The 25,785-nt window shown below is 39.7% G+C and overlaps 1 protein-coding gene and 1 long non-coding RNA gene across 24 annotated transcripts in view; one reads left to right on the top strand and one right to left on the bottom strand.

Annotated features, from left to right (window-relative positions):
- Positions 1-25,785, top strand: part of TPK1 (thiamin pyrophosphokinase 1) — a 93,754-nt gene that overhangs the window by 59,263 nt on the left and 8,706 nt on the right. For 3 of the 23 annotated variants that reach the window (XR_014943478.1, XR_014943474.1, XR_014943469.1), the window contains one exon: positions 5,723-6,130. The exons of 3 other annotated variants lie outside the window; for them this stretch is intronic. Coding sequence is in view for 8 of the 20 variants with exons in the window: in XM_032443014.2 (XP_032298905.1) it covers positions 11,840-11,986; positions 23,405-23,471 (214 nt within the window). In the remaining 12 variants the exon portion in view is untranslated. 17 more of the 23 variants (XM_032443015.2, XM_085539922.1, XM_015854985.3 and 14 more) reach the window with 10 other exon arrangements.
- On the bottom strand, positions 14,549-25,557 carry LOC146761848 (uncharacterized). The gene is made up of 2 exons (XR_014943479.1): positions 25,453-25,557; positions 14,549-19,557 (listed from the first exon to the last, which is right to left on the bottom strand). It is a non-coding gene; the product is annotated as an uncharacterized LOC146761848 (long non-coding RNA).

The raw sequence follows: 25,785 nt of genomic DNA, 5'->3' as shown, positions 1-25,785 counted from the left end.
TTTACACAATTTTTGTATTCTCTTCTGGGCTTGTATTTGATATGTGTTAAACGAAAAAGTCATAAGCATAGTGAGATGTATATAGAATGCATTGGTTTCTGCTTGTTGAAACAACGATAAACCCCATGTCAAATTCTGGTGGCAGGAAGAGCAAAAGAGGAAACTAGAGTTTATTATGACAATTTAGGGGATAGAGAGGTCAGAGATATACTCATTAGTAGCGCTATGGTATCCAATACAGAATCCAAGGTTTTTGACAATTCACCATTTTCTCAGTTTAGTCAAATAATAAATAGTTTTGAAACATAAAACATGAGGTTACTACAAGTGGTTTCCTGTTCCCTTTGTAATCATCAATTTTGTCCTGTTTATAACAGGAAATGTGATTTTTCTCTTTCACTATCAAATTTTAAATCAATCCAGCCCCTCTGCCTTCAACAGCACAGCTTGTTCTGCTTTTCTGATAACAGCTGCTCCTGATGGGATGGTCTCCTTGCTGGGCTGTATTAATATGCTGGTATTCTGAAAGTCTGCTGCACTTGTGTTGACCAAGCCTTGGTAATTGAAGCTCTAGCAGGAAATCTTCAGGAGCCGTACCTTTTAACACAGAAAATGTTTTTGCAGCTTGAGGACCAAGAGCCCAGTTTGTTGCTGGAGATGTTCAAAAATAATATGTAATAATAAAAATAATATACATATATATTTGTTCTTGTTCTAATTAATGCATAAGCACTGTGATGTGAAGAAATGTATTCTTTGTAACTTTTGAGAGTTTTTAGGAAATTATGTTTAGATAATGGGATGTAGGTTTATTTTTATAATTAAGGTCTTGCAGACTGCAATAGCCAGTGCATTTTTTACAACTCAAGTTTGATATTTACCTGTTAGACAGATAATCTTGTCAAGAATAAATGATGGATTTGTGGGAGTTTCCTGCTCAAGGAAACTTATTTAACTTAAGCACTGCATAGAATTTTTTTTTTTCTTTTCTTTTCCATTTTTCCCATGATGTTTTTCCGATTTTTGTACCATTGGTTATTTGAATAATCAAAAGAAACAGGGAAATTGTAATATTAGTTAAATCCTTTGAAGCCATTGTGGCTGCTTTTCATTTTTTTCTTGCCTCAAATGGGAATGTGGGGGTGGAAGTGCAAGCAGTGAGATTGTTGCAAAGTAAAATGTTAGGGTGTATGGGTGGTGCTCAACAGAAGTGATTCAGCCTGAAGCCCAAGCCCTCATGTACTCTGCAGCCCCAAGGCCTCAGGTCATCTTCAGCCTTTTCCTGATCTGCAGCCATAACTTCTGAGCCTTGGCCAAAAGGAAGGGTCATACATCAGTTTAGCTCTTCTTAAACAGTTTGTGGCAGCCTGGCAAGCCATGGAAGTCCACATGGTGCTCCTGCTGTGACAGAGGCAGCAACACAAGCAGATGTGGAGGCTGAACCATTGAATCATAGAATGGCCAGGATTGAAAAGGACCACAATGATCATCTAGTTTCAACCTCCCTGCCATGAGCAGGGTCGCCAGCCACTAGACCAGGCTGCCCAGAGCCACATCCAGCCTGACCTTGAATGCCTCCAGGGATGGGGAATTCATGACCTCCTTGGCAACCTGTTCCAGTGCTTCATCACCCTCTGAGTGAAAAAATTCCTCCTAATATCTAACATAAACCTCCCCGGTCTTAGTTTAAAACCATTCCCCTTTCTTCTATTGCTATCCATCTTCATAAACCGCTGTTCCCCCTCCTGTTTATCTGCTCCCTTCAAGTACTTGAAGGCCTGAATGAGGACTCCCCAGAACCTTCTCTTCTCCAAGCTAAACAAGCCCAGAAAAAGCTTTGTAACACAGCAGTCCTGTTGAGATCAGTTACGCAGTGCTGGTTTTTTTTGTTTGTTTGTTTGTTTTTTTTTCAAGTCATTGTTTTAATTTGGCTTTATCACTGCAAAACAGGAGGCCTTGGTAGTGGCTTTTTCAACTTGCTTAAGGAACCCATTGAGGTTCCTTTTTAAATGACTGAAACACTGAGAAATTACATCTTGATATTTGTGTAAATGAAATGGGAGCATAAAATGTTTACAGCTTCAAAACACTTTCAGTTTAAAGAAATCCTTCTTTTTGAGTGCACAGCTGTGTTTGTATAGTCTAAGAGACAGTGTCAAAGAAAACAGATTCTGTAATGGATGTAAACTGACTTTATTCAGACTATGTTTAGCTTACCTGCTGTAAATACTGAACCAGCTCTGAGAAGGAAAATTGGCATCCAACATCCTAATCTGCGTTCTTCCTTCAGTATAAGAATAGCTCTGACCTCTTAGAAACAAATGCATAAATTCAGGACTTCTTCCTATTAATCAGTACTTCTATGGAAAAAAAAAGAAAATGTGTACTTCCTAACTATTCAAAAGAGAAGCCATTTGCAGAATATGGCGTGGAGGCATAAGAAAAACTTTCCATCTTTAGTTTCAGGTCCTATATCTGTCTATAGAGTATAAGACAGACTATCATCCCCTTATTCATCATGAAGATTAATGTTGAGACCAGCTGAAAATATTACTGTTTTTTGGGGATCTATCAGGACATCCTCGGACCTGTATGAACCCAGCTTCAAGGTTTTTAAATAGCAGAGCTAACATCTCTTCCTAGTTAAACACAAGTGACTCTCCATTATGTCCTTTGTGATACTGTTATAAGACAGTACAGATTCAATGCAGCTGCATATTATTTATGGCAACTTCTATGCAGACTTTTTTGTTGAATGTTAAAATATGCAGGGAGAGCACCTGAGCCTTGATAGCCATGAAATCTTACTCAGATGAAGTAAAAGAAAAGCAGAGCTCTTTAACAAAAATGTATATTTTTATTTCTTTTCTGTATTTAGTGCAGAATGCTTTCCCATAAATACATTTTATTCTTTCTTTAAAATCTGTTACCTTAATTTAGCATGACAGAATTGAAACAATAAAAAAGGCAGAGAACAAATATCAAAATAAGACTTAAAAAAGGCACGAGAATGACCTCATTTGTCATAGTGCCAACAACTTCTCTGTTTGTATGATTTCAAAAAGGGCTGTTCGCAGAGCATTTCACAGAACAACTTTTTTTCATGCCCTGCTGCTTATAGATACCACACAGTGGTTTACCTCCTTTGTAACCTCTCCAAGGATCCAGGGCCAGGATCCAGTCAGGAGCTGAAACAAAAGCAAGAAAGAGTGTGCCAGGAAATGAAAGGGAGCTTTGCAGTGGAGAGGGACAAGTCTGAAAGGTGTCTGCGAGCCATCAGGTTTCTCCAGGAGGCCAGGGACCTTCCTGCACCATCCCTGCCAGCATGCACAGAAGGAGCTGTGGTTCAGGAGAGGGGAAAGAGGCTGTTTTGGACAGTATTTGTTTTGTAGCTGATGGTTGATTGTGACTTTAAGTATAAATTAAGAAGTGCACTGAAGTGCAGTGATAATTTTGGGTAGTAATCTGAAAGAAAATAGATAGCAGTGTTAAATATATATATACTTATGACTTACAGCTTTATACACAGTCAGCTGAAGACTTTGGGTTATGCTTTGGATTTCTTCGGAATAAAGACTGACAATAAGATTTAAGAAAAATGTGTAATGATGCTCACAAAGAACAGATTCCCTAGGAGTAAATAGAATCATTTTTTTCCTCTCTTGAACTGATGGGAGGTTTTAGTTAGTTTGCTTTTCCTTTTCTACTTCTGGAGAAATTACACAAAGAGATTAAAAAAACACAATATGTACTAAACACAGCTCTTGGCAATAAAGACGTGGTTATGGGATAGTTAGAAGAAATTTTCTAGACTATTTTATCATAATCTTTTGAGGGTCACTTTCATTGCTACTAATTCAAATCCAGGGCTTGCTTTCTTAGAGGTGATAGCCTACAACGATGAGTTTTACTTTTCCATGGGGTTACACCACTGTATGCACATTCTCACAGTGTCACCATGATTGAGCTGTAGGAGCTCAATCAAGCTAAATCAAGATAGCTTGGTACTTGTGAGTGCCTTTCCTTACTGTTTTGAAAGAAGACTGTGTTGTATTTGCAGAAGACACATTATTGATGGTCTTGAAATCCTTGTTTGTGCACACAATATGTATGTCAGCGTCAAAACCAAGACCATGTTCTCCAAGGTCTCAGTGAACAGGTTGCTCTGGAGGTTTCAGTGCACTTTTGCCTACGTAACAGCATAACAGCACAGAAGGATGTGCAGTAGAAATGATCCCTTCACATAGAAAGTTTAATGTAAAGAGGAATTCTGATGACCCCAGTCTCATCTGCTAGATGATGTTATATGCACCCACAGACTTTGCATTTACTTGTAGGAGACGGCAAAGCAAAAGCACTGGAAAGAAATCAAGTGATTTGTGCCAGAAATGTAAATACAGGACAATAGATCATATTAAGACCAAAATGTTTCCTGTTACTCAGATCTCAGAATGGATTCCAAGATTACATTTCCCAGTTCCATCTTACTGTCACGTGCTGCTTTAAGCAGACAAATGCAACCTGTATGTTTGCTGTCATTAGAAGAAAGAACTACCCACCCACTTGAAATAGAAGAGGTTACAGATACAAAAAACAGTTAATGCAAGAAAATGTACATTAAGCAAGAAATGACAACGGACCTGGAATAACATAATATGAAGATGAATGGAGTTAGTGAAGAGACAATTAAGCCAATCTCAGTCACACAGACAGGGTGACAGCTACTGGCTGACAGGCTCTTGTTTCCTGAGGAGTCAGATGTCCAAAGCAAGAAGCAAATTCCTGCTAGATTGAAGAGGATCCCATCTAAATGAAGCACAGATTCTGCTATGTAACTGTGTGTATCATTCCTGTAGGAAATAATTGCCATGCCTTTCATGAAAAACACTAGAAAGCCTTGCTCCAATTACTGGAGTAATGGTGATTTGTAATGAAAATGCAAATGTTGTTCTCCCAGTTTGCTATAAATTCATAGTTAGGGAAATGGGGAACAGAAGGTGGGTGATAAAAGAAAGATGAGAAATAAGACAGAGAGTTCTTTATAAAAAGCAAGAAGTAATCAACACCATGGATTCCAGCAGCATTCCGTTAGTTGAAGGATATCTTCAGGTTCACGAGGAAGATTCTCTTTCTTGCTTCTTTTTTCTCTATTTTCAATCATTCAAACAGTCGTTTATACTGTCTGTTGCACTTGATTCCTAGGTGATGGGTCGTGTTGGTATGTGCACCCATTACAGTGTCAAACTGAATAATAAATACAGCATTCACAGAACTCTTTAATTGTTCTCTCTTCAGTATAAAATATGCTTTAATATATGCATGTTGCTACAGAAAATTTATTCATTCAGCTTCCTCTAGTATTTTATATTAAAGCAATAGACTTTTGAATATTAGGAAATGAAGTAATCTAGGTGACAAGGTACCGATGAAGTGTGGAGGTGATAAGAAGTAGTGTTCAATTCAAATGCAATATCTGATCTGTAATTGGCAAAGAAGTATATTAGACAATAGCAGTGGATGGTCTTAATGGTCTCAGAGGGAGAAATGTTTATTTATGTCTCAGTAGCTTTCAAAACATGTTGGTCTTGCCATCCCTCTTTCCTTTAGGATGGCATCATGGTTTTGTAATTTTTTGAGTAGACCACTAGTTTTTTAATTGGTTCTTACTCTTCACTTCAGAACTATGAATAACAGTTACCCCCAACTCATGTCTCCATTTCAGCCATCTCAGAAGTAACAGACAGACTGAATGAAGTGCAAGAGCAAGTGTCTCTATTGGTTAATTGTGACGATCCCGAAGTAGTATCAGAAATGCTTAATGAAGATTAGGATCATCAAGCGAATCTAATGAAGGAGCTGATCAATCTAACGAAAATCCAGTTAATTAACGGTGATGAACCCTCCTTCTCACCTGTACCGTCAAAATTCTCAGCTATTAAAAGCAAACGTTTTCCGGCTCAAGCAAGGAACAATAGTAAGACTACATCATGTGTTGCCTTGTGGTGTTACCTACATGACGATGGAGAAGACATGAGGGAGTGGTATGATCAAGCTACTCCTGTACTACAAGAACTGGTGAGAGAATGCCGAAACAGATCAATCACCAGTACAGTTGCTCCAGTTACCAAAGGTAATGAATGGAGGGGCCCTGCCCTCAGTTGGTGGGGGGAAAAGGGATAATAGTTTATTAGACCATGTGGATTCAATGGTCTGGCACATCAGAACCACAGAAATATAAGGTGCTGTTGGACATTGGTGCACAGTGCTCTCTAATGCCCTTGGGTCAAGAAGGGACAGAATCAATCCATGTTTCTAGAGTGACTGGGTGCTCTCAAGAATTGACTGTGTTGGAGGCTGAAATAAGCCTCACTGGTAAAGACTGGCAAAAAGAGCCCAGTGGCTCCATGCATACTTGGTATCAATTACCTCAGGAGGGGGCATTTCAGGGATCCTAAGGGGTATTGATGGGCCTTTGGAATAGCTGCTGTAGATACAGACAACATTAAGCAGCTGTCTGTTTTGCCTGGCCTGTCAGAAGTCCTGTCTGCTGTGGGGCTGCTACAGGTAAAAGAACAGCAGGTACCAATTGCTACAAAAGCAGTGCTCAGATGGCAGTCAGATGGCAGTACCACAGCAAAAGGGATTCCTTGCTGCCCATTCATAAGTTGATTTGTCAGCTGGAGAGTCAGGGAGTGATTGGCAAAACTCACTCGCCTTTTAACAGCCCCAAATGGCCAGTGTGTAAAGCCAGTGGAGAATGGAGGTGTGGACTACCACGGCCTGAATGAGGTCATACACCCACAAGTGCTGCTGTGCCAGACATGGTAGAACTCCAGTACAAACTGGAGTCAGAAGCAGCCAAATGGTATGCCTCCACTGACATTGCTCGTGCCTTCTTTTCCATTCCTTTGGCCACAGACTGTAGGCCACAGTTTGCTTCACCTGGAAGGGCATTAATTATACTTGGAACCGTTTGCCCCAGGGGTGGAAACACAGCTCGACCATTTGCCATGGGTTGATCCAGACTGTATTGGAACAGGGTAGTGCTCCTGAGCACCTGCAGTACACTGATGGTATCATCGTGTGGAGTGATACAGCAGAAGTTTTCACGAAAGAAGAGCAAATAATCCAGATTATTGTATGAGCTGGTTTTGCTGTTAAGGGAAGCAAAGTGAAAGGACATGTCCAGAAGATTCAGTTCCTATGTATAAAGTGGAAAGATGGGGGTCTTTGCATCCCAACAGATGTGATCTGCTGTAATCACTGCCATGTCTCCACCAACTAGCAAGAAAGAGACACAATCTTTTCTGGGCATAGTGGGCTTTTGGAGGATTCATGTTCCAAACTATAGCCTTATTGTAAGCTCCCTTTATCAGGTGATGTGGAAGAGGAATGATTTTTCATGGGGCAGCAGCAGGTTTTGAACAGATTAAACGGGAGATAGCTCATGCTGTGGCCCAGGGGCCAGTAATGACAGGACAGGATGTAAAGAACATCCTCTACACTGTTGCTAGAGTTGTGGCAAAGAGCCTCAGGAGAGACCCGAGGCTGGTCCCTGGGATTTTGGAGTCTAGCGTACAAGGGGTCTGAAGAGTGCTAGACTCCAACTGAGAAGGAGATCTTAGCTTCATGTGAGTGGTTTTGGGCTGCTTCCAAAGTAGCTGGTACTGGAACACAGCTTGTCTGTCAAGTAACTGCTCCTCTGAGACTCAGGTGTGTTCATTTGAAAACTGTCTGCCTGAAACAGAGTTCTTATGTAAAAAGATCCATCATGGTGTTTGTATCCTAGGGAGTAAGATTCTTATCAGAAATAAGAAGCATGGTTTTAAAAAGAGCGGGCATCTTCTGCTGTGAGTTTGAGCCTTTTAAACTTTGTTCTTAGATGGCATGCTGATGCTTGTGTTACAGAGCTGGATATGAGACTTTTTTCATATCCCTCAGGCAGTTCTCAGCTTCCTCTGTCCTTTCACCTTTCTCCTTAAATAACTTGTCCATCACTTCTCTAAGTAAAGTCTTCTCCATTTTAATCCACCTGTCCCAGAGAAACATCTGCTGGGACCGTTTTCCATGGGAAAAGAGTGTTTAGCAAGCCAGCAGACAATTTATAGCAAATTGTGTATTTCTGTATTCTCTGGAAATGGAAGCAAGGAGCTGAGCAGTTTCACCCTGATGTGATGGCAGCCTTGGCAACCTCAAGGTTACAGCCTGCCCTAAATTATACCCTAGGGGAGAAGAAAGAAAGAAGTATCCAAATTGGCCATGTGCAGAATCTTTATGCTTCCCTTATCCTTTAACAGCCCTGCTCCAACTCCTAGAGTCATTCCAAGAGATGCTGATATGTAAATTTAATTTAAAGATGACTGAATCCCACCATTAGAAATTCAACTCTTTATGAAATAAAACTTGATTGCACTGAAAATTCTGTAGAAGGAATTTAAGTCAGGCTTTATGAAGTCTAATAGAATGCAGTCTGTTTTACACTGTTCTTTCTAGGATCTAAGCTATTCTTTGTAGTTATTTAGGATTTCATACCTTTTCTCAGGAAATGAATAGTACTATGTGAAAACAAAATGGGTAAAGGAACTAGTGACAGGACATTTAAGTGAATTATGGATATTTCAATTGAAGTGCAGTGTGTTAGTCAAGTGCTACCTGCTGCACTGATTAGCAGGAGCTGGGTATAATTCTCTAGCCTCATAATGGAAAAATGAATGGCCTTTCCACTGTAGTGGGAAAATCTATAAATGCCCTGTGCTTTGGTTTTCGCTTTGTCTTATGCTCTAGAATGACCAAGATTCATGCATGTGCATTCACATTCCATCTAGTTTCATTAGTGCTTTGTGGAATGAGAGTCAGAGATTGCAGGGAAGAAGCTGATTGTTTTGTTAGCTTGCGTATTTGCTTTTTTTGAATGGATGTGATAGCTTTAGGATGAAAAATCTGTTGAGGCTTTGCTGGAGTAAGCCTCTTTGTCTTTTCTTAAATAAACAAAGTGTCTTCCAGCAGAGATTTTATGTCCCACAATGTCTGGATGTCCAGCACTGCCTCCAGGACTCTTCAGTAAAAGGCAGACTGTCTGCTGACACCCAAGAGTAGAATTCAGCTTTTCTGTCTGCCCATTCCTGGGTTATTCTAGCTGGTTTTGTTTCCATACCTGTCACAGACATGTTTTGCAATTTCACAGGAACATAGAAACCCAGAGTAATAATTACATTTCCTTTTAGGGTATCTTTTTTAGCCTTCTGCAACCGCAAACCTCAGTTTTACCGCTGTGTTTGTACAAGTATATGGGGCCTTATGATATGCATCCCAGGGTCCTGAAGGAATTGGCTTATGTACTTGGCCAGCCATTCTGCATCATATTTGAAAAATCATGGCTGTCACATGAAGTCCCTTGTAACCAGAAAAGGGGAAACATCACTCCTGTTTTTAAGAAAAGGAGAAAGGGAACTACAAGCTGGTGATCTTTACATCTGTGCCTAGAAAAATCATAGAACAGATTCTCCTGTGCTAAGGCACATGCAAGATAAGAAGGTGATCTGTGACAACAATCATTGCTTCACCAAGGGCAGATTGTGTCTGACTAATCTGGTGTCTTTCTATGATGAAATGATGGCATCAGTGGTTAAAGGAAGTGGAACTGATGTCATCTGCCTTGACTTGTGCAAGGCCTTTGACATAGTCCCGTACCATATCCTTATCTCTAAATTGGAGAGATATGGATTTGAAGGCTGGACTATTTGGTTGATAAAGAATTGCTTGGACAGTTGCAGCCAGAGAGAAACAGTTAACAACTCTTGTGTCCAGATGGCCATGAGTGGTGTCCTCCCAGGGGTCCATGATGGGACCAGTATTCTTTTACATCTTTATCAATGGCATGGACAGTGGGATTGTGCGCACCTTCAGCAAGTTTGCTGACACTAGGCTGAGTGGTGCAATTGATAGAACAAAAAGAAGGAATGCCATCCTGCAGAACCTGGATAGGCTTGAAAAGTAGGCCCACGTGAACCAAATGAGTTTCAGCAAGGCCAAGTGCAAGGTGTTGTGCTTGGTTGGGTGCAATAATAGATATGTGTACAGACTAGGAAAAGAAATCACAGAGAATAGCACAGCAGAAAAGGACTTTGGGGGTCCTGGTGGATGAAAGGCTGGACATGAGCCAGCAGTGTGTGACTGCAGTCCAGAGGGCCAACTGTATCTTGGGCTGCAGCAAAAGAGGGGTGGCCAGCAGGATAAGGAATTTGATTTTCCCTTTCTTCTTCTTATGGGGTGGTGAGGCAATGGAACAGACTGCACAGAGGAGTTGTAGTTGCCCCATCCATGGTGGTGTTCAAGGCCAGGTTGCATAGGGCACTGGGCAGCTTGATCTAACTGTTGGCAATTCTGCCCACGGCAGAGGGGTTGGAACTGGATGATCTTTAAGGTCCTATCCATCTCAAGCCATTATTTTCAACAGATCTACTCCATTCTATATTGTTTTTATTTTCTTAAATTTCTTACCAGCTCCCAAGATCACTGTGCAATTGCTACTGAATAAGGAGTAGGATTTCTTTATCACTTATGTTTAACAAAAGAAGGCGATGAGAATGCTTTCCAGTGGGTTACAAGTGCTATGGAGCAATAGGAGGTAATTAAGAAAGAAAAAAAAATCATTCACCCCACCCAATAACCAATAACAGCTCAAAAGAAGTACAATCTCTATCCAGATAAATGCTGCTAACCCTTAAATGAAGACTGAAGAGGGATGGATTCAGGCTCCATTAGTTCCTGTCAGTCAGGTGCATTGCTTGCACCTGAGTTCCCTGGGTTAACCATGCCTTCTCATCTGGTGCTTAATCATTGGTTCAGGCTGTGACCTGGCAGTTCTGCTGCAGCTTATGTTAAAGTATACATATGCATCGTTCCCTCTCTGTCACAGTGGCCCATAGACTTAGGCCCTGTAAAGCAGAAAACTTCACCAAATGGCTATTGTCAGTGGAGCTTCTAAGATCTATAGAGCTGCAATATGTTAGGGCTTTGCATACTACTTACTAAATGGTAGCTTTTAAAATTGCAATTACTGAACATACTTGACTTGCATGGTGGAAGTAATAAATACAGTGACATTCTATCTGAGGAACAGAAAGCTCTAAATGCTCCGTCTCTGCTTGTGAGAAGTAAAGAGCATACAGAGGCTTGATGGAGTGTTTGAGAATCAAAAATGAGAGCAGCGGCTGGCTGATTCCATGGCCTGGGGCTCAAGCAAGAAGTGCTTCTGTCCGTAGTAGCAACAGCTGGGAGATACGGCAGCTGTGGGGTACATGTAATCTCTTCAGAGCAGTAGCACAATTAGTCTTGAGGAGAGCCAGCCTGTGTGTGGGTTTGTATGCTAAAATGTTCTGCAGGGGGAGCAAGAGAGGCATACAGTGTACCAATGATTTATTTTCTCTGTAGACTGTGAAAATGATGCTGAAGTAATTTTAAGATCCGGGGATACAAGATCCTAAGGTGCAAAGGGATATATCTTAGGCTTTATGCAGTCAAGCTAAACAGATAGGTGTCCGCTAAAACTGGTCTCCATGTTAGGCAAAGCAATTAGGTTCTTCATTAAAGTACCACATGTTGACTATGAATTTATTGAGCTTCAGTACTCAACTTCAAAAACTGCATAATGGTATTTATCAGTAATGAAAGAAAATGGCTGTATTTGAGATTTGCTTTTGTGTAGTCGGTAGCTTTTTTTTTTTTTTTTTTTTTTTTTTTATCAAAGTGGTTCAGTTTTTTATTTTCAGGATCTAAAGATCATCTATGAAGGTATCTTGATAGTTCTCTTGGTGACTGTTTTTGTTTTATCTTTTAGATTGATTTGATTGTGACTTTGGGTGGACTTGGAGGACGCTTTGACCAAACAATGGCATCAGTGGAAACACTTTTTCATGCAACAAATATCACTCCTTTTCCAGTGATAGTTATCCAGGAGAGCTCGCTGATTTACTTGCTTCAGCCAGTAAGTGCTGTGAACACCTGACCCTGTAGGTCTGACACCATTAATTGTTCATTTTAGTTGTAATTTGTAGGAAGAGAACCTAAAGTGAAAATATATTCCCCTCCTGGGAGTAAGTTCCCTTCAGGTACTGAAAGGCTGCAATGAGGTCACCTCGCAACCTTCTCTTCTCTAGGCTGAACATACCCAACTCCCTCAGCCTGTCCTCATAGGGGAGGTGCTCCAGCCCCCTGATCATCTTTGTGGCCCTCCTCTGGCCACAAATCTCCATGTCTTTTTTGTACTGAGGGCTCCACACCTGGACACAGTACTCCAGATGGGGCCTCACAAGAGCAGAGTAGAGAGGGACAATCACCTCCCTATCCCTGCTGACCACCCCTCTCCTGATGGAGCCCAGGATACCATTTGCTTTCCAAGCTGCCAGAGCGCACTGCTGGCTCATGTTGAGTCTACCTAATCCACCCATGCTCACTGCTTCCAGAACCATAGAGTGTGGAGAGTTTGGTGTGGTCCTGTTGCGTAAGGTGAGTGACAGAACTCTTAAGGAGCAGCTTTATGATATATGTATGTAATATATGTTTACAAAATAGGTGATGCACAGCACAATTGCTCACCACTCATCAACCAGTGCTCAAGCAGCAACTGCACCTCTAGACAACTTCCTGGTTTTATAGCTCAGTATGATACCACATAGTGTGAAATATTTCTTTGGCCAGTCTAGGTCAGCTATCCTGGTTCTGTTCCCCCCCATCTTCTTGTTCCCCCACCCAGACCCCCCTCCCTGGCAGAACAGGATGTAAAGCTGAAAAACTGGAACAGCCTTTGCTCTGTACAGCCCTACTCAGCAACTACTAAAACATTAGTATGATACTAATGATGTTGTCTTCCTAAAGCCAAAACAAAGCATTATACCAGATACTGTGAAGAAAAGCAACCTTGTCCCAGATTTGTTCACACAAATCAACCAAAACCACAGTCTTCAGATAATGAATCAAAAATAATTTGTTTCTGGAGCACTTGGAAACCTCTTTATAATGATGTTAATATCTCTCATCTTGAAAGATAACAGGAGACTGTGTTTTTGAGACAAATTATACTGTTAAGTGAAGTTGACACCATGTCAGTGTTTACTTCTAGGAGCCCAGTGGCATCTCCTTTTGAGAGTGCATTTGGTTGTTCCCATTTAAACTTTGTTTTCAGCTTGGAGAGAAGGAACAAGTTCGGCAGTATTCCTTACAGTTTGGCAGTGTTTCTCCATAGGATTCTGAAACTACAGGTAGATCTTAAGGACACAGTCTTATAATTGAGCATATTTTCCATGACAGATTGTTTCAGTGATTTCACTTCCATGGTTATCATGGTGAGGGGGAAGTGAATCTGAAAAGAAGACTAAAATGTAGACCTCTGTTACACTGGTCTACACAGTTATATGCTGAACTGCAGTGGCATATTTTTTCCTTCAGCAAACAGCGAATAGTCTGTACAGCTAAAATCAGTTTAGTAGAGCTTTGTGTATTCTCAACCTTTTTTATCATGTGAAGCAGCTGACACACAAAGTCCTTGTTAGAAATAGTTGGTTTTTAGAAGAATCTGTAAGATGAGGAACAATAACATACCTCACTTTTCTTAAAGTCTATGATACTTCATTTTAAAACTTCAGATGTGAATCTTACATCATATTCTTCAGCTAGATCTCAAGGTGTGTTATTCTTATGGTACAGAAAGAGAGACAAAAGCATGAAGAAGTCTAATACCTAGTGTCACGGTTTAAATGAAAAATCCACCTGCATCCGTGACAGGGGCCGTGGGCCCCGCAGGGGCCCTAGGCCGAAAGGAAAAAAAAAGTTAATTAGGAAAAGAAAACAGTGGCAACAATCTAAGGAGGCACACTTATTTACTAAATACTATATCAAAATACAGGATAACACAATATAATACAATATAATTGAAAATTGAGCTAACGAATCAAGCAAAATAGGAGAGAGAATGAGTCCCGTAACCGAGAGGCCTACTGTGAATCTAGGCGAAACGGTGAAGGCTCCCACACACTCCCCTGAATGCCAGAACTTGAAAGACGTCAGTCTAGCCTGCGACTGAGTTAATATAGTGTCCAGGTCCCGTGACCTCGTGTTGTTCTCTGGGAGATGTAGTCTTCTTCTGTAAGTTGCAGATTCAGTAAAATTATTCATGCTTTATATGATGTTATGATGTGGAATACTGATAGCAAAATTACAAAATTATTAAACCATGACACCTAGCTATCTGGAGAGTCAACAGCATCTTGAGAATTTAATTTTTGTCCTACTTCTTGGTGCTTTTACTTGATTAAGAGAGACCTTTAGAGATGACATAGGTTTTTACTGAAAATGTTTATTCTCAGAAAATAACAAAGGCTCACTTTTCTACAGCACTCAAAAGTTCATCCTAAATTACTTAGAATGTATTGTAGAGAAGCTGAGCATGGATAAATTAATTGATACCATTTCTTAAAAAATATGAAAAAAAAAGTCTAAGCTGAATCTGAGAATGGATTAGCTTGGCCAAATGAATACATGCCAATTAAAAAAAAAAAAAAATGCATGGAAAAAAAGAAAAGATGAGCTAGCCAGAACTGTGTGCAGACAACTACTAGAAATCGACATCATTTAGCTTTATGGGCATGCATAAGCACTGAGTGTTCTGTAATCCAATAAAATATTTTGTCTATTCAGCATATTATAAGTTCTGTTTTGCTTATCATAAGAAACATGTTCACAGGAGACACTGGAGGATAGATTTTAGTTCCTCCAGACTTTTTAACATTTCCTTTATGGGGGGAACATCCCAGTGACACCTGTCCTAGAAATACATGTGCAGCTCAACTTCTGTGTGTGCTGCCACTTACCTCAGCATAATTTTGAAAGTTTTATTTGTGCAGTGTTTAACACTTTCTGGATCTAAGATACTGCTTGGTCTAACAGACAGGTTTTATGCATCAGCCAGAAAGTGAATGCGTTTGTGAAAAAGCTTATTGGAAAGCGGAAAGAGAATTTTTGACACTATAAAATTTTTTGTCCATGTTGATATTTTGTACTTTCCTAAAAGACTTGTATAATTGTGATGCTTAGAAGAATGCAGTTCTATGTAGGAACAAGAACTCGTTGTCAGGAGTTGATTTTTTTAAAAAGCTACCTGTACCCCGCTATCAAACATGGCTCCTAAGCCCTCTTTGGTTTAACCTTCTGTTTCAGAAATACTAGAAATAAGACCCTTTGTTTCTATACATGAGAATATCGAAGAATGAAAATGAGATTAGTACAACTTTTGAGAACAGATAAGGGCCAAGTTTGACTTGTTATATATCTTGACTGATATTTGTGATGGGCAGGAAATACAAGTTTATTTGTGTACAAAGGTAAATTAAACCAAATGAACTGAGGAAGTTATCCACTCCTTCTGCCTTGATGTGTCCTAGCTGAGGAGGTTTTACTGATATTGTTAGCACTGAGTCCGAATAGCCAAGAAAAAACACTGCATTTTTCAAGTCACTTGTCTGTTTGTCAACAGTCTGCATTTTTTGTTATTCTTCATTCCTGGTATATTTTTTAAAATTTTATATTTTTCTCACATCACTTACATCTCAAAATGTGATGGATTTTCCTTGTATGTATATGGAAAGTCACCTATGAAGCTACATCAGAACTTTCTCCAAGTTAGGGGGAGGTCATATTGGAGGTTTAGTCTAAGGTAATCCTTACTCTTATTTATGAATAAGAGGACTTTGTGTAGTCTTAAATGCATACAATTACAGCAGTATGTATATCTAAATTCAAATATTGTTTAGCATGTATTACTCTCAGGGGATCCTAATTGAGGCAGAGAACAAATAGAAAAATCTTCAGAGTATAAAGAAAGTAAAAATAGAATGGAGATTAAACAGCATTTTAAAAATAAAGAAGGCAGAAAATAGTGGAGTTGGAAAGCTATAAAAGCTATAGTCTGTGTACATATACAGAGATTATGTGCTTGGTAGGATTTGACAGCAGTGGTTAAAGATCATTTAATGTTTTATACATACTTTACTTTGGAAGTAAGTACCTATTTCTAGAAAACCAACAAACATTTGATTGTGGTAGTTCCTTTGTTTCTTTAAAATAAACCCTGTAAGTAATTTTGAGAGTTATCAGTCTGGAGTAGAAATAGATGCAGAAAGAGCATTAAAGATGGGATGGTGAATCACTCCATTACAGAAATATCCTATACATGTAGCATTAGTTGTATGATGTGATACAAAAAAATATTATCCACTTGAGTCTAAAAATAAACGTTCTTATATCCATATTCAAATAATTTTATCAGACCAACAGAGAAGTGGTTTAGGCAATCAGTGAATATGAAGTAAGAAAGAGAAGAAAGAGGCATAAGTTGAGGTGGTTGTCATTAGAAAAATGAATGCTTCTATTTTTACATAGTATTGTATAAGCCTTTGTTAAAATTTTCTCAGAAAATGTGCACTTGAACTATATAGCTTCCACTGGGCCATTGGAAACTTGGTGTGCATGTTAGTGAAAAGAGAGGCAGATGAGTGCAGTGCACTTGAAAACACTCCCCCAAAATTTCCCTAATATGCAGCAGAAATGCTACAGGAACATAGCCTACAACAGGCTTTCTTTCCAGCAGCAACTTTGTTCTGGAAGTTGCAGAAATTTAAGCTTTTTGTAATATAAATCCTTCCTCAGAACAGAAAAGGCCTTTTCTCTGAAGTCCTTTAGACGCAAAATAAATATGCAGCCAGTTGGGTGTCTTTACAGTCTGTAAAGTAAAACTTAATTCAAAAGTAAAAAGCTTTTTTTACTGGACCCACTGGTGTCGGGGACATAGGAGTATTCAAATGACTTGCATTTTTATTATTCCAGAAAGAAACTAAAAGCATGAACTTCCATTTTGTGATTGTCTCTGCCTAAAGCAATTTTTTCTGGTTTAATTATGTTCTCTTGAAGATAGGTTTATTTAAGTAGATACTCATGGTTGATTAACCATCTTGAAATAAAATAGTTGTCAGATATTTAAAATGTGTGGAGCATGAGGGAGATGGTACATCGTACGTTGAGTTGGAAACTAATTTTCACATTTCAGTGCATCTGCAATGGTTAGTATAACTGGGGCACCTACAAATGTACCCCCAAGATCATGAGCTTGGGGGAGGCTTGTCTTTTTAAGGTGGTGGGTTCTGGTGTTAGGGATCAACAATTATTTTTGCATGGTGAATTGGTTTCCTAACTTATGCAGAGTAAAGGATGCCTTAATCAAAACAGACCTTTGAAGACCAAGGCTAGTTTCTGAAAGTTCAAGTGGAACAGGCACCAGCTGAGGAACCCAAAGAAATGTAGAGAAAAACCTGTAAATGAGTATACAGAAAATAATTTTATGTGTGTTTTACTACATCCATCAATTTAAACACCAACGTGCTGCTGACTGGTTACCTGTCACTGTAAAAAAAAAAGCTGGATTTTGGAAATTGATTGTCTTACAAAAGCATGCAGAAAACTTGTTTCCTTATTTTCAGATTCATATTTCAAGCACTAATTTGGCCTTTCTCTGTCATTCTTATTTTAATAGTAATTCATATGACAGTAGAGAGTCTGTAATTAATGCAGTGGACTCAACTGAATGACTTTGTAACTGACAAGAGATCATCCATTTTGACCTTCATTTCAGTATTGCAAAACCAAGCAAAATGAAACAACTTCTGCAAAAGAATGATGGTTCAAGAGGTGTCCTGTTTCCATGAAATAACAAAATGCTGTTTGATTATCTGTTATTTACTGACAGCTGAATTCTTTGGTGGGAAAAGCAAATAATTTTTTGTGTCCTTTCCCTGTTGCTTGATTTATAAAGACCCAAATCTTTTTTTATTGAATCTTTCTTCCACTTTAAAAATATTAGATCTTGCTGTAAGATGTAAGAAGTCTAACTGCAAATTTCCTTCCTCCTCTCCCCTCATCATACCCCAGTTTCATGTTCCCTTGTTTTATTTCTTTAATTAGGAGGATCATGAAAGCATAGACATTTAGGGCATACCAGTGTGTGGGGCAGGGGGCTGCCTGCTTCCTGGAGCCGAGAGCTCTGGGGATTCCCACAGTCCCACCAGTGCTGGGCCCAGGAGCCTACCCCACAGCAGCAGCCAGGAGCCAAGCAGCCCGAATCACTGTGCATTTCCCTGGGAATGGGGACACGCAGAGCCTGGGCCAAGATTTGAGTCTGGTGGCTTGGCAGGCCATGTCCCAGAATAGCAGGGTGTCAGGGGACTGGAGATTGTTCCTGATGTGGCGTTACTAGAATAGGGGCAGATAAGGCATACTGGGCAGGGTCATGGGTGCCCCAGGACAGCTGGACAGGTAGGGCTAACAGAGCCCTTGGTGCCCCAGCAAGGTTATGGGAGTGGGATTTGGTGTTTAAAGTCAGTGATGTGCTTATCAGAGAATTCCATGTGATCTTCAAATTATTTTTAGTTGCTGTGCAAGTTAGGCCCTCCCCTTGACTTACCGAGTCAAACTCTAACCACAGTGTAGTTATAAAGCAGGTATGTTTATTCAGCACTGCACACACGCTGGGTATGGGTACAGAGGGGATAGCCCCTTCCTAATCTGCATGCTGAAAATGCCTTCATTTACAGAAAGAATACATGCATATTCATAGACAAGGAGTGTTTGTTACAGTTACTTCTAGAAGTTCATTACTATATTCTACACTCATTCTATGCCCCAAACTTTACCCCTAACAAATGCTTCTATGCATGCGTGGTACCAAAGGCCATATGGTATTCCTGCTTCAACTGGTTCTATTTCTAGGATGGTTTCTAGGATATGACTCCTTGGGTTATGGTTGAGGTACCCCACATCTTTTCCATTATTCGTGCTCAACATCTGTACAATTTTAACAATATATAACAAATTATCCCTTTATTCATGCTCCTCATATAGAATTTACCCATGAAGTGCTCCTCAGACTTCTCTACTGCTCTGAGTTGGCATAGCTGTAGCTGTCTCCTTTGCTAAAACTTTCTAAGCCCTAGAGGATAGGCCTAGTAGTGCTGCATGAGAGATAAATGTAATATAAAAAAGCTTCTGCAGGTACAGTGCACCAGACTGCAGGTGGAAGATGTTGCATTACTTTGAGAAATACAATTTAAATCTTCCAATTTCCATGTTATTTACTTTGCCTATAGTTTTATAAAACCTGCTGATCTCCAGACAATGGAAAGAGATGTCACCAGGAATGTGAGCTCTGTGGGCCAAGACAGTTATTTATACAAAGGGGAAAACTGAGGAAGCAAGCCCCCACACTGCATAGGGTGTGAAGTTCACTGTTGGCAGCACATTCATAGTATGCAGAGGCAATTACTAATGATGTTGTTTGAATATGAGAATGAAAAACGTCCTTGTTGCTCATGGTAGGTTCAGATTTTTTCCCTTCTCTTTTTGGAGCGGCAGAAGGAAGTTCTCTTCTTCAGCCAGGTTTTATGGAGCTGTAGACAGCCGCAAAGGGTGGCATCTTCTAGTACCTTTTGCAGCCTTTTCTTAATAACAGAAAATCTAAAAGCAGAAAGGGATTGAACAGGTTATGCATACCTACTGCACTTGCAAGCTGGCTTCCTTATTTATATAAGAATCCCTGTGAGGATTTCTGGAAGGGGAAATTTGTGTTTTTTAATAAAAACAGTAAGCAACTCTCATCAGGGGCTGCCAGAAATAGAAATGTAAATGACTTTCATGGATGTAGGGTATGCTGATTTCCTTATTATTCCTTAAGTTTGCTAAAACTTCTGCAGCATATTTAGGTAGTGGTTCAAATCCATACTAGTTGAATCTATAGTTTTTGTAATTCCTTCTTATCCCCCCACGAGTTGATACTGCTTCATATTAGTGATGTGGTGCAGCTGGGGTAACAGAATGGGCTCATAGGAATGAGCCTAGATTGCCCCAGGGGAGGTTCAGGTTGAAGATTAGGAAGAATTTCTTCTCCTAAAGAACTCTCAGATGCTGGAATGGGATGACCAGGGAGGTGGCTGAGTCACCATCCCTGGCAGCGTTCAAAAAAAATTAAGATTTTGTACTAGGAGATATGGTTTAGTGGGAAAGTTCTGGTAGTAGGTGGACAGTTGGAGTAGATTATCTTGGAGGTCTTCTCCACATTGCTGATATTCCACATTTCTATATTTGCATATCCCTGCAAAAATTAAGTGCGCCGCCCAAACACCAATACTTCTAATCCATAGCCTGAACTCTCCAGTATTAGTTTAGAGAATCAGTCCCTATGCCCAATATATATTTTTAAGTGGGGCTATAGAAACTTTCTACTCCCAGGGGGAGTAGACACCTAACATCTAACTTGGATAAAGGGTTACTGAAATCTTTTCCCTTCAAACCCTCCTATAACAGTACACATGCCCAGAAATCATGATGGATTGCCATAAATTATAGATGTTTTGGCTCCAGTATCTACTAGAGTGGAGTGATGTATATACCTGCTGTATATTCTTTCAGGACCAATAGATTGTCAGTTCAACATATGGCCCAAGGAGACCAAAACTTCACCCTCATTTTATACCATTAATGTACCTAGGCACAGAACTTGTTCCAAAGAAGCCCCAACAGTGGCCAGCTGGGTCACCAGGGGCTACTGCCTTCTCATTGGAGATTCAAAGACATCTCCAATATTCTGTGGCTGACTGGGGACTCACTCTATTCTACTTACACTTTCCCTTCAGAGAGGGCTTAAAAACTTTGTCAGCATTAAATTATCACCATAAATTTAGTAATACATGATTCAATTGTTTATCTTTTGGGGTTGGACCCTTGCTTTTATTAAATCATTCCACATTTGCTGGCAAGATACTCTCACCAGTCCTGATGTGGAGCCCTTCAAGCTGGTTTACAAGGTCAAGTCTCTCTAGTTTCTATAGGGCACAGATTTTGACTGGATCTTATATGTTCTGTTTCTCCTAGGTCAGCTACTATCTGCTCTGCTTGTTGGACAGTTGCATGTTTTGCTACCAGAGGGCTCAAAATAGCTACTAGGATGCCATACTGATGAGAGAGGTCTTGCTGCATGGTTAGATTTCTCATCCCAGCTGAAAATTTAACCAGTCCAGGACATTCAAAGTCCTCTCATAAATGGCCCCTTTCATTCCTAGTTCCCTTATATGTGTTTGTAAATCTTCCATATTATCCCACATGCTATTCTGAATGGGCACACCACTTTCATTTGGCCATGTAAGCTTATACATGGCACCTAGCGGTTGTAATACCAGATTATTCTCATAATTGTGTCTTATGGCTGAATGTAATTTTTGTCACCTGTCCAGGTGAAACATGATGGAAGCTAGCTTTGACATCTCAGACCCATTAACTGTAACCCATTAACCTTCTGCCCTCACATCCTATAGTCTTAATAATCGTGCAAGGACACTTTCTCTTATTTTTTCATAGAATCGTAGAATGGCCTGGGTTGAAAAGGACCACAGTGATCACCTGGTTTCACCCCCCTGTGCTATGTGCACCGCCACCAACCACTAGACCAGACTGTCCAGTGCCACATCCAGCCTGACTTTGAATGCCTCCAGGAATGAGGCATCCACAACCTCCTTGGGCAACCTGCTTCAGGGCTTCACCACCTTCTGAGTGGAAAACTTCCTCCTAATATCGACCATAAATCTCCCATCTCAGTTTAAAACCATTCCCCCTTGTCCTGTCATTATCCACCCTCGTAAGCAGCCATTCCCCTTCCTGTTTATATGTTCCCTTCAAGTACTGGAAGACCGCAATGAGGACTCCCTGGAGCCTTCTCTTCTCCAAGCAAAACAAGCCCAGTTCCCTCAACCTTTCCTCATAGGAGAGGTGCTCCAGCCCTCTGATCGTCTTAGTGGCCTTCCTCTGCAATTGTTCCAAGAGCTCTGCATCTTTTTTGTACTGGGGGCCCCAGTCCTGGGCACAGCACTGGCCTCCCAAGAGCCAAGCAAATGGGGGCAAACACTTCCCACTCCCTGTTGGCCACCCCTTTTTTAATGCAGGCCAGGATATAGTTGGCCTTTCAGTCTGCAAGTGTACACTGCTGGCTCATGTCCAGCTTCTTATCCACCAGGACCCCCATGTCCTTCTCTGCAGGGCTGCTCTCAAGGACATCTTCTCCCAGTCTGTATAAATATCTGGGATTGCCCTGACCCAAGTGCAGCACCCTGTCTGTGTTTAAATTTTTGTACTAGATCCATTAATTCAGCTGCCCTATACAGGCAAGCTATGGTATGTATTATTTCAGCAGGGGGTACACCTGCTGATCTTTCCTGGAAAGTTTTAGTACTTTGAGTCACTGTCAGTCACATTTTCTAGAGTTTCCAGTTGTACCAGAGCCTCTACTTGTGTCTTCGTAGTTTTTATTGAGGTTACACTAATAGTTTCCACGGAATAATTTTTTATTTTATTCTTATTTTTTGTCCATTTGTATTCCAAGGATCCAATTGCTCTAGGTTCTAATCTTTTAAGACAATGGGTCTTATTTCTCATTGGTAGATTCCTACCTGTTGTTTGGGCATATCCCCAGAAAACATACCCCACAAAACAAGGTAAGTTTATACTTTTCTTGGGCAAATATCACCTCATTTTCCTCCCATTACTCTTCTTCAGATTTTATAGAATTCAGTGCTACTGGTTGTGGCCATTCCACAGCTGATGCATTAAGTTGCCTTCTCCTAGTAGTCAAAATATGATTTCTCAAATTTTCCAGGAAATTCAGCCATAAAATATGGCAACTTGGAGACGTCCTCATAACTCCTAAATGGTCCCCATTTTTCTACTGCCTCCACAGCAGAATGCTACAGAGATGCTAGAAACCCCAGGATGTGTCTGGGTAACTCCTTTTCTGGAAGGAATAGAATCGTAGAATACCTTGGGTTGGAAGGGACCCCAAGGATCATCAAGTTCCAACCCCCCTGCCAGAGGCAGAGCCACCAACTTCCTGATCTGGTACTAGACCAGGTTGCCAGGGCCCCATCCAATCTAGTCGTGAGCAGCTCCAGGGACAGAGCATCCACAACTTTGTTTGTTTTGTTTTTTTATACAGCATTGCAAATTGGTACTCATTCTCCTGTCAAAATAATAGTCCTACCATTGTAATTAGGGAGAAAAGGGGAAAAGGTTTAGCAAGCAAAACATTATTTATTTTTTCTTTGATTGTTTTTGAGGTCATTAGTTACAGTTGTAGTTTGTAACCATTTTTTACTTTAAATTCATCTATGCACCTATAGGTGTGAAGATAATAGTTATTTTTACACTATGTCCTAAATCATGTTCAGGTTTAATCCCAGTTTTGAAAGGAACCATCTTGTGTGCTTCTAACCGTGAGTCAGTGCAGTTTATTCAATCTGTATCTTTTTATTTTTAATAGCAAGCTCAAAATTTACTCAAAGAGGGGGAGAAAATTTCCACTGGAGCCAAATTTTTTGAATTCTTCTGTAAGTAGGCCCCAGAATGCTTGTTTTTTTAATTAATTTGCTATTAAAAGCCTAATTTTTAGTGTTTGGGTGTGTTGTTGTTTGTGTTTTTTGTTTTTGTTTGTTTGTTTTCTTTGTTTTGGGTTTTTGTTTTTGTTTGTTATTATTTCCATGTTTTGTTTTTACCATCTCATTTGCTCCTCAAAACAACTATGGGCTTGCCTAGCAGAAGCCAGGAAAGCTTCTTACTTCATGGGCCAGCAGATCCAAACAACTGGGCTAATTTCAGGGCTGGCAGATCCAGTGCAGTGAACCTGCTGCTGTGAACCTGATTCCTGCTTTATGAAGTGACCTTCATACATCAACCTATTGGGTATTTTAATAGGAAAACTGAAAATTTGTAAGGAAGTTGTCACGCAGACTGAATTTATTCACTAAGACTTATTCACTGAATTTATTTATACTAGACAAACTCTCATGGCAGCCTGAAAATCAGAGTAAAATTGGTTTGTCCTCTAATCTTGTAACTGGTTCTTTTTCCTTCTCCATTATCCCCTTCATCTTCCCTAATCCTTCAGCATTTCCAAGATCTGTTCATAAATATCTTCATTTGTATTTTTTAAAGTTTCAGTTTGAATCCTTATTCCTCTCTAGCTTCCTCCTAGGCTGAGAGGGGCCTTCTCTGCCCATTTCTAGCCTGCGAGCTTCAAGGCTTTTCCCCTTCAGGTGCCTTCAGAATGCACTACTGAAAGTCATTTGCCATTCCCTATCTCCTTCACTGTGTTTTGTTGCTTGGTTTCTATTTTAGAACATACATACACTATACCTGAGCACTAATAGCCACCATTTGACAGCTTTTATCTGGATTTTGTTCACAAGCTTACAAACTTTTGACCAATTATTTGAGTGTCTTACTGCTTCTGATATGGTATATGGTATGATAAGATATATGAGTTTGTGGCAGTCAGGCTTGTATTCATTGGATTTGTGAGGTATAACAGAGAGCAACTCCTGTGACTTTAGGTCTTTTGTCACCAAGTGCTGGAGTAAAGGGGTGTTCAGTCATTACTATTCAAATGCTTTATTATAAGACATGAAACTGAAAAGGGAAAATTTAACTTACATGGATGAAGAATTCTCAAAAATATCTTCTAACATTTTTTTCTTATTGCTGAACATAGAAATTGCTTGTCATGACATACAAAAGGATGAAGAAAATAACGCTGCCAATTGGTTAATTTTCAGAACTGACTTAATGGGATAAAAATCAATGCAGCTATATTATTTGCCATTATTTTATCACCAGTAACATTCAAACATGGTAATATTTGATCCTCATGCTAAAATGTGAAAATATTCCAGTTACCTTTTACAGAAGCAAGCAAACAAACAAACAAATGAAAACTCTTGGGAAGAACAGATATATGTAGTCAGATCTTGTCTTTCTCAGTTTTCTCAATTTTGGAAAACTCAGTTCTGCACAAACTGAACAGTTTTATATTTTTTGTGCCAGTATATAATTGTTCCATTTATTGCAGAAATTTAAATGGAACAAATTAATACTTACATTTGCAAATTACAAGCTGTGAACCTCCTTTCCCCCAGCAAATGGCATTTCCATCTTCTGTGGTTGAAAAATATGTACTTGAAACTTGAGGATATGCTTGGGCACCTAATTTCCTGTGTGACAGACTTGCAGTACTTGGTCTTTAGAGCACTTTTTTTTTTTTTTTAAAATTTCTTTCTTTTAATCTTTTTTAGGGAAAAAAATAAGAATATCATTTGTTTCATTTGGCTGTTTTTACCCCAGTGTTCATTTCTGTTTTCTGTCTGTACTTTCCTCAATAAACTAAGGTCCCTTACTTATTTTTTAAAGAAAAGTCTTAAAATCTAGCCTGTGTAAAAGCAGTAAACCAATACCCAAGCCACGGGTTTGGCTTAACAGATGAGAGGGTTTAAAAAAGAAAGTAATTTGCATTTTAATATTTTAATTCCTGCTTACCTACTGCCTTTGATTTAGCCCTTGGCTCCTGGTATGACAGCTGTTCTGGGCTCATGATATTCGAGAGCTGGAAACTGTCCTTTCAAAGAAGAAAGTCAAGGTTCTTACACACTCATTAGGACATATGAAGTAACATTTTAGAGAAGTATCAAATATTGGAAGACACTTCTTAAAATCCTGGATATTGGTGAGCTCCTGATAATGGCATCTTTTGATTTACAAATTTACTTCATGAGAATAGAAAGTCAGATTTCTGCATACGTTTCATATAGATATGAATTAAATTCAGTAAGATGGGCCAGAATGTCAGAAAACGAAAAACACAAAGATAAT

Source organism: Coturnix japonica, chromosome 2, assembly GCF_054131305.1.
Source record: "Coturnix japonica strain WE chromosome 2, WE-NBRP24, whole genome shotgun sequence".
Classification (NCBI taxonomy): domain Eukaryota; kingdom Metazoa; phylum Chordata; class Aves; order Galliformes; family Phasianidae; genus Coturnix; species Coturnix japonica.
The sequence above is the reverse complement of the archived record's forward strand: the minus strand, read 5'-3'. Positions and strand labels throughout refer to the sequence as shown.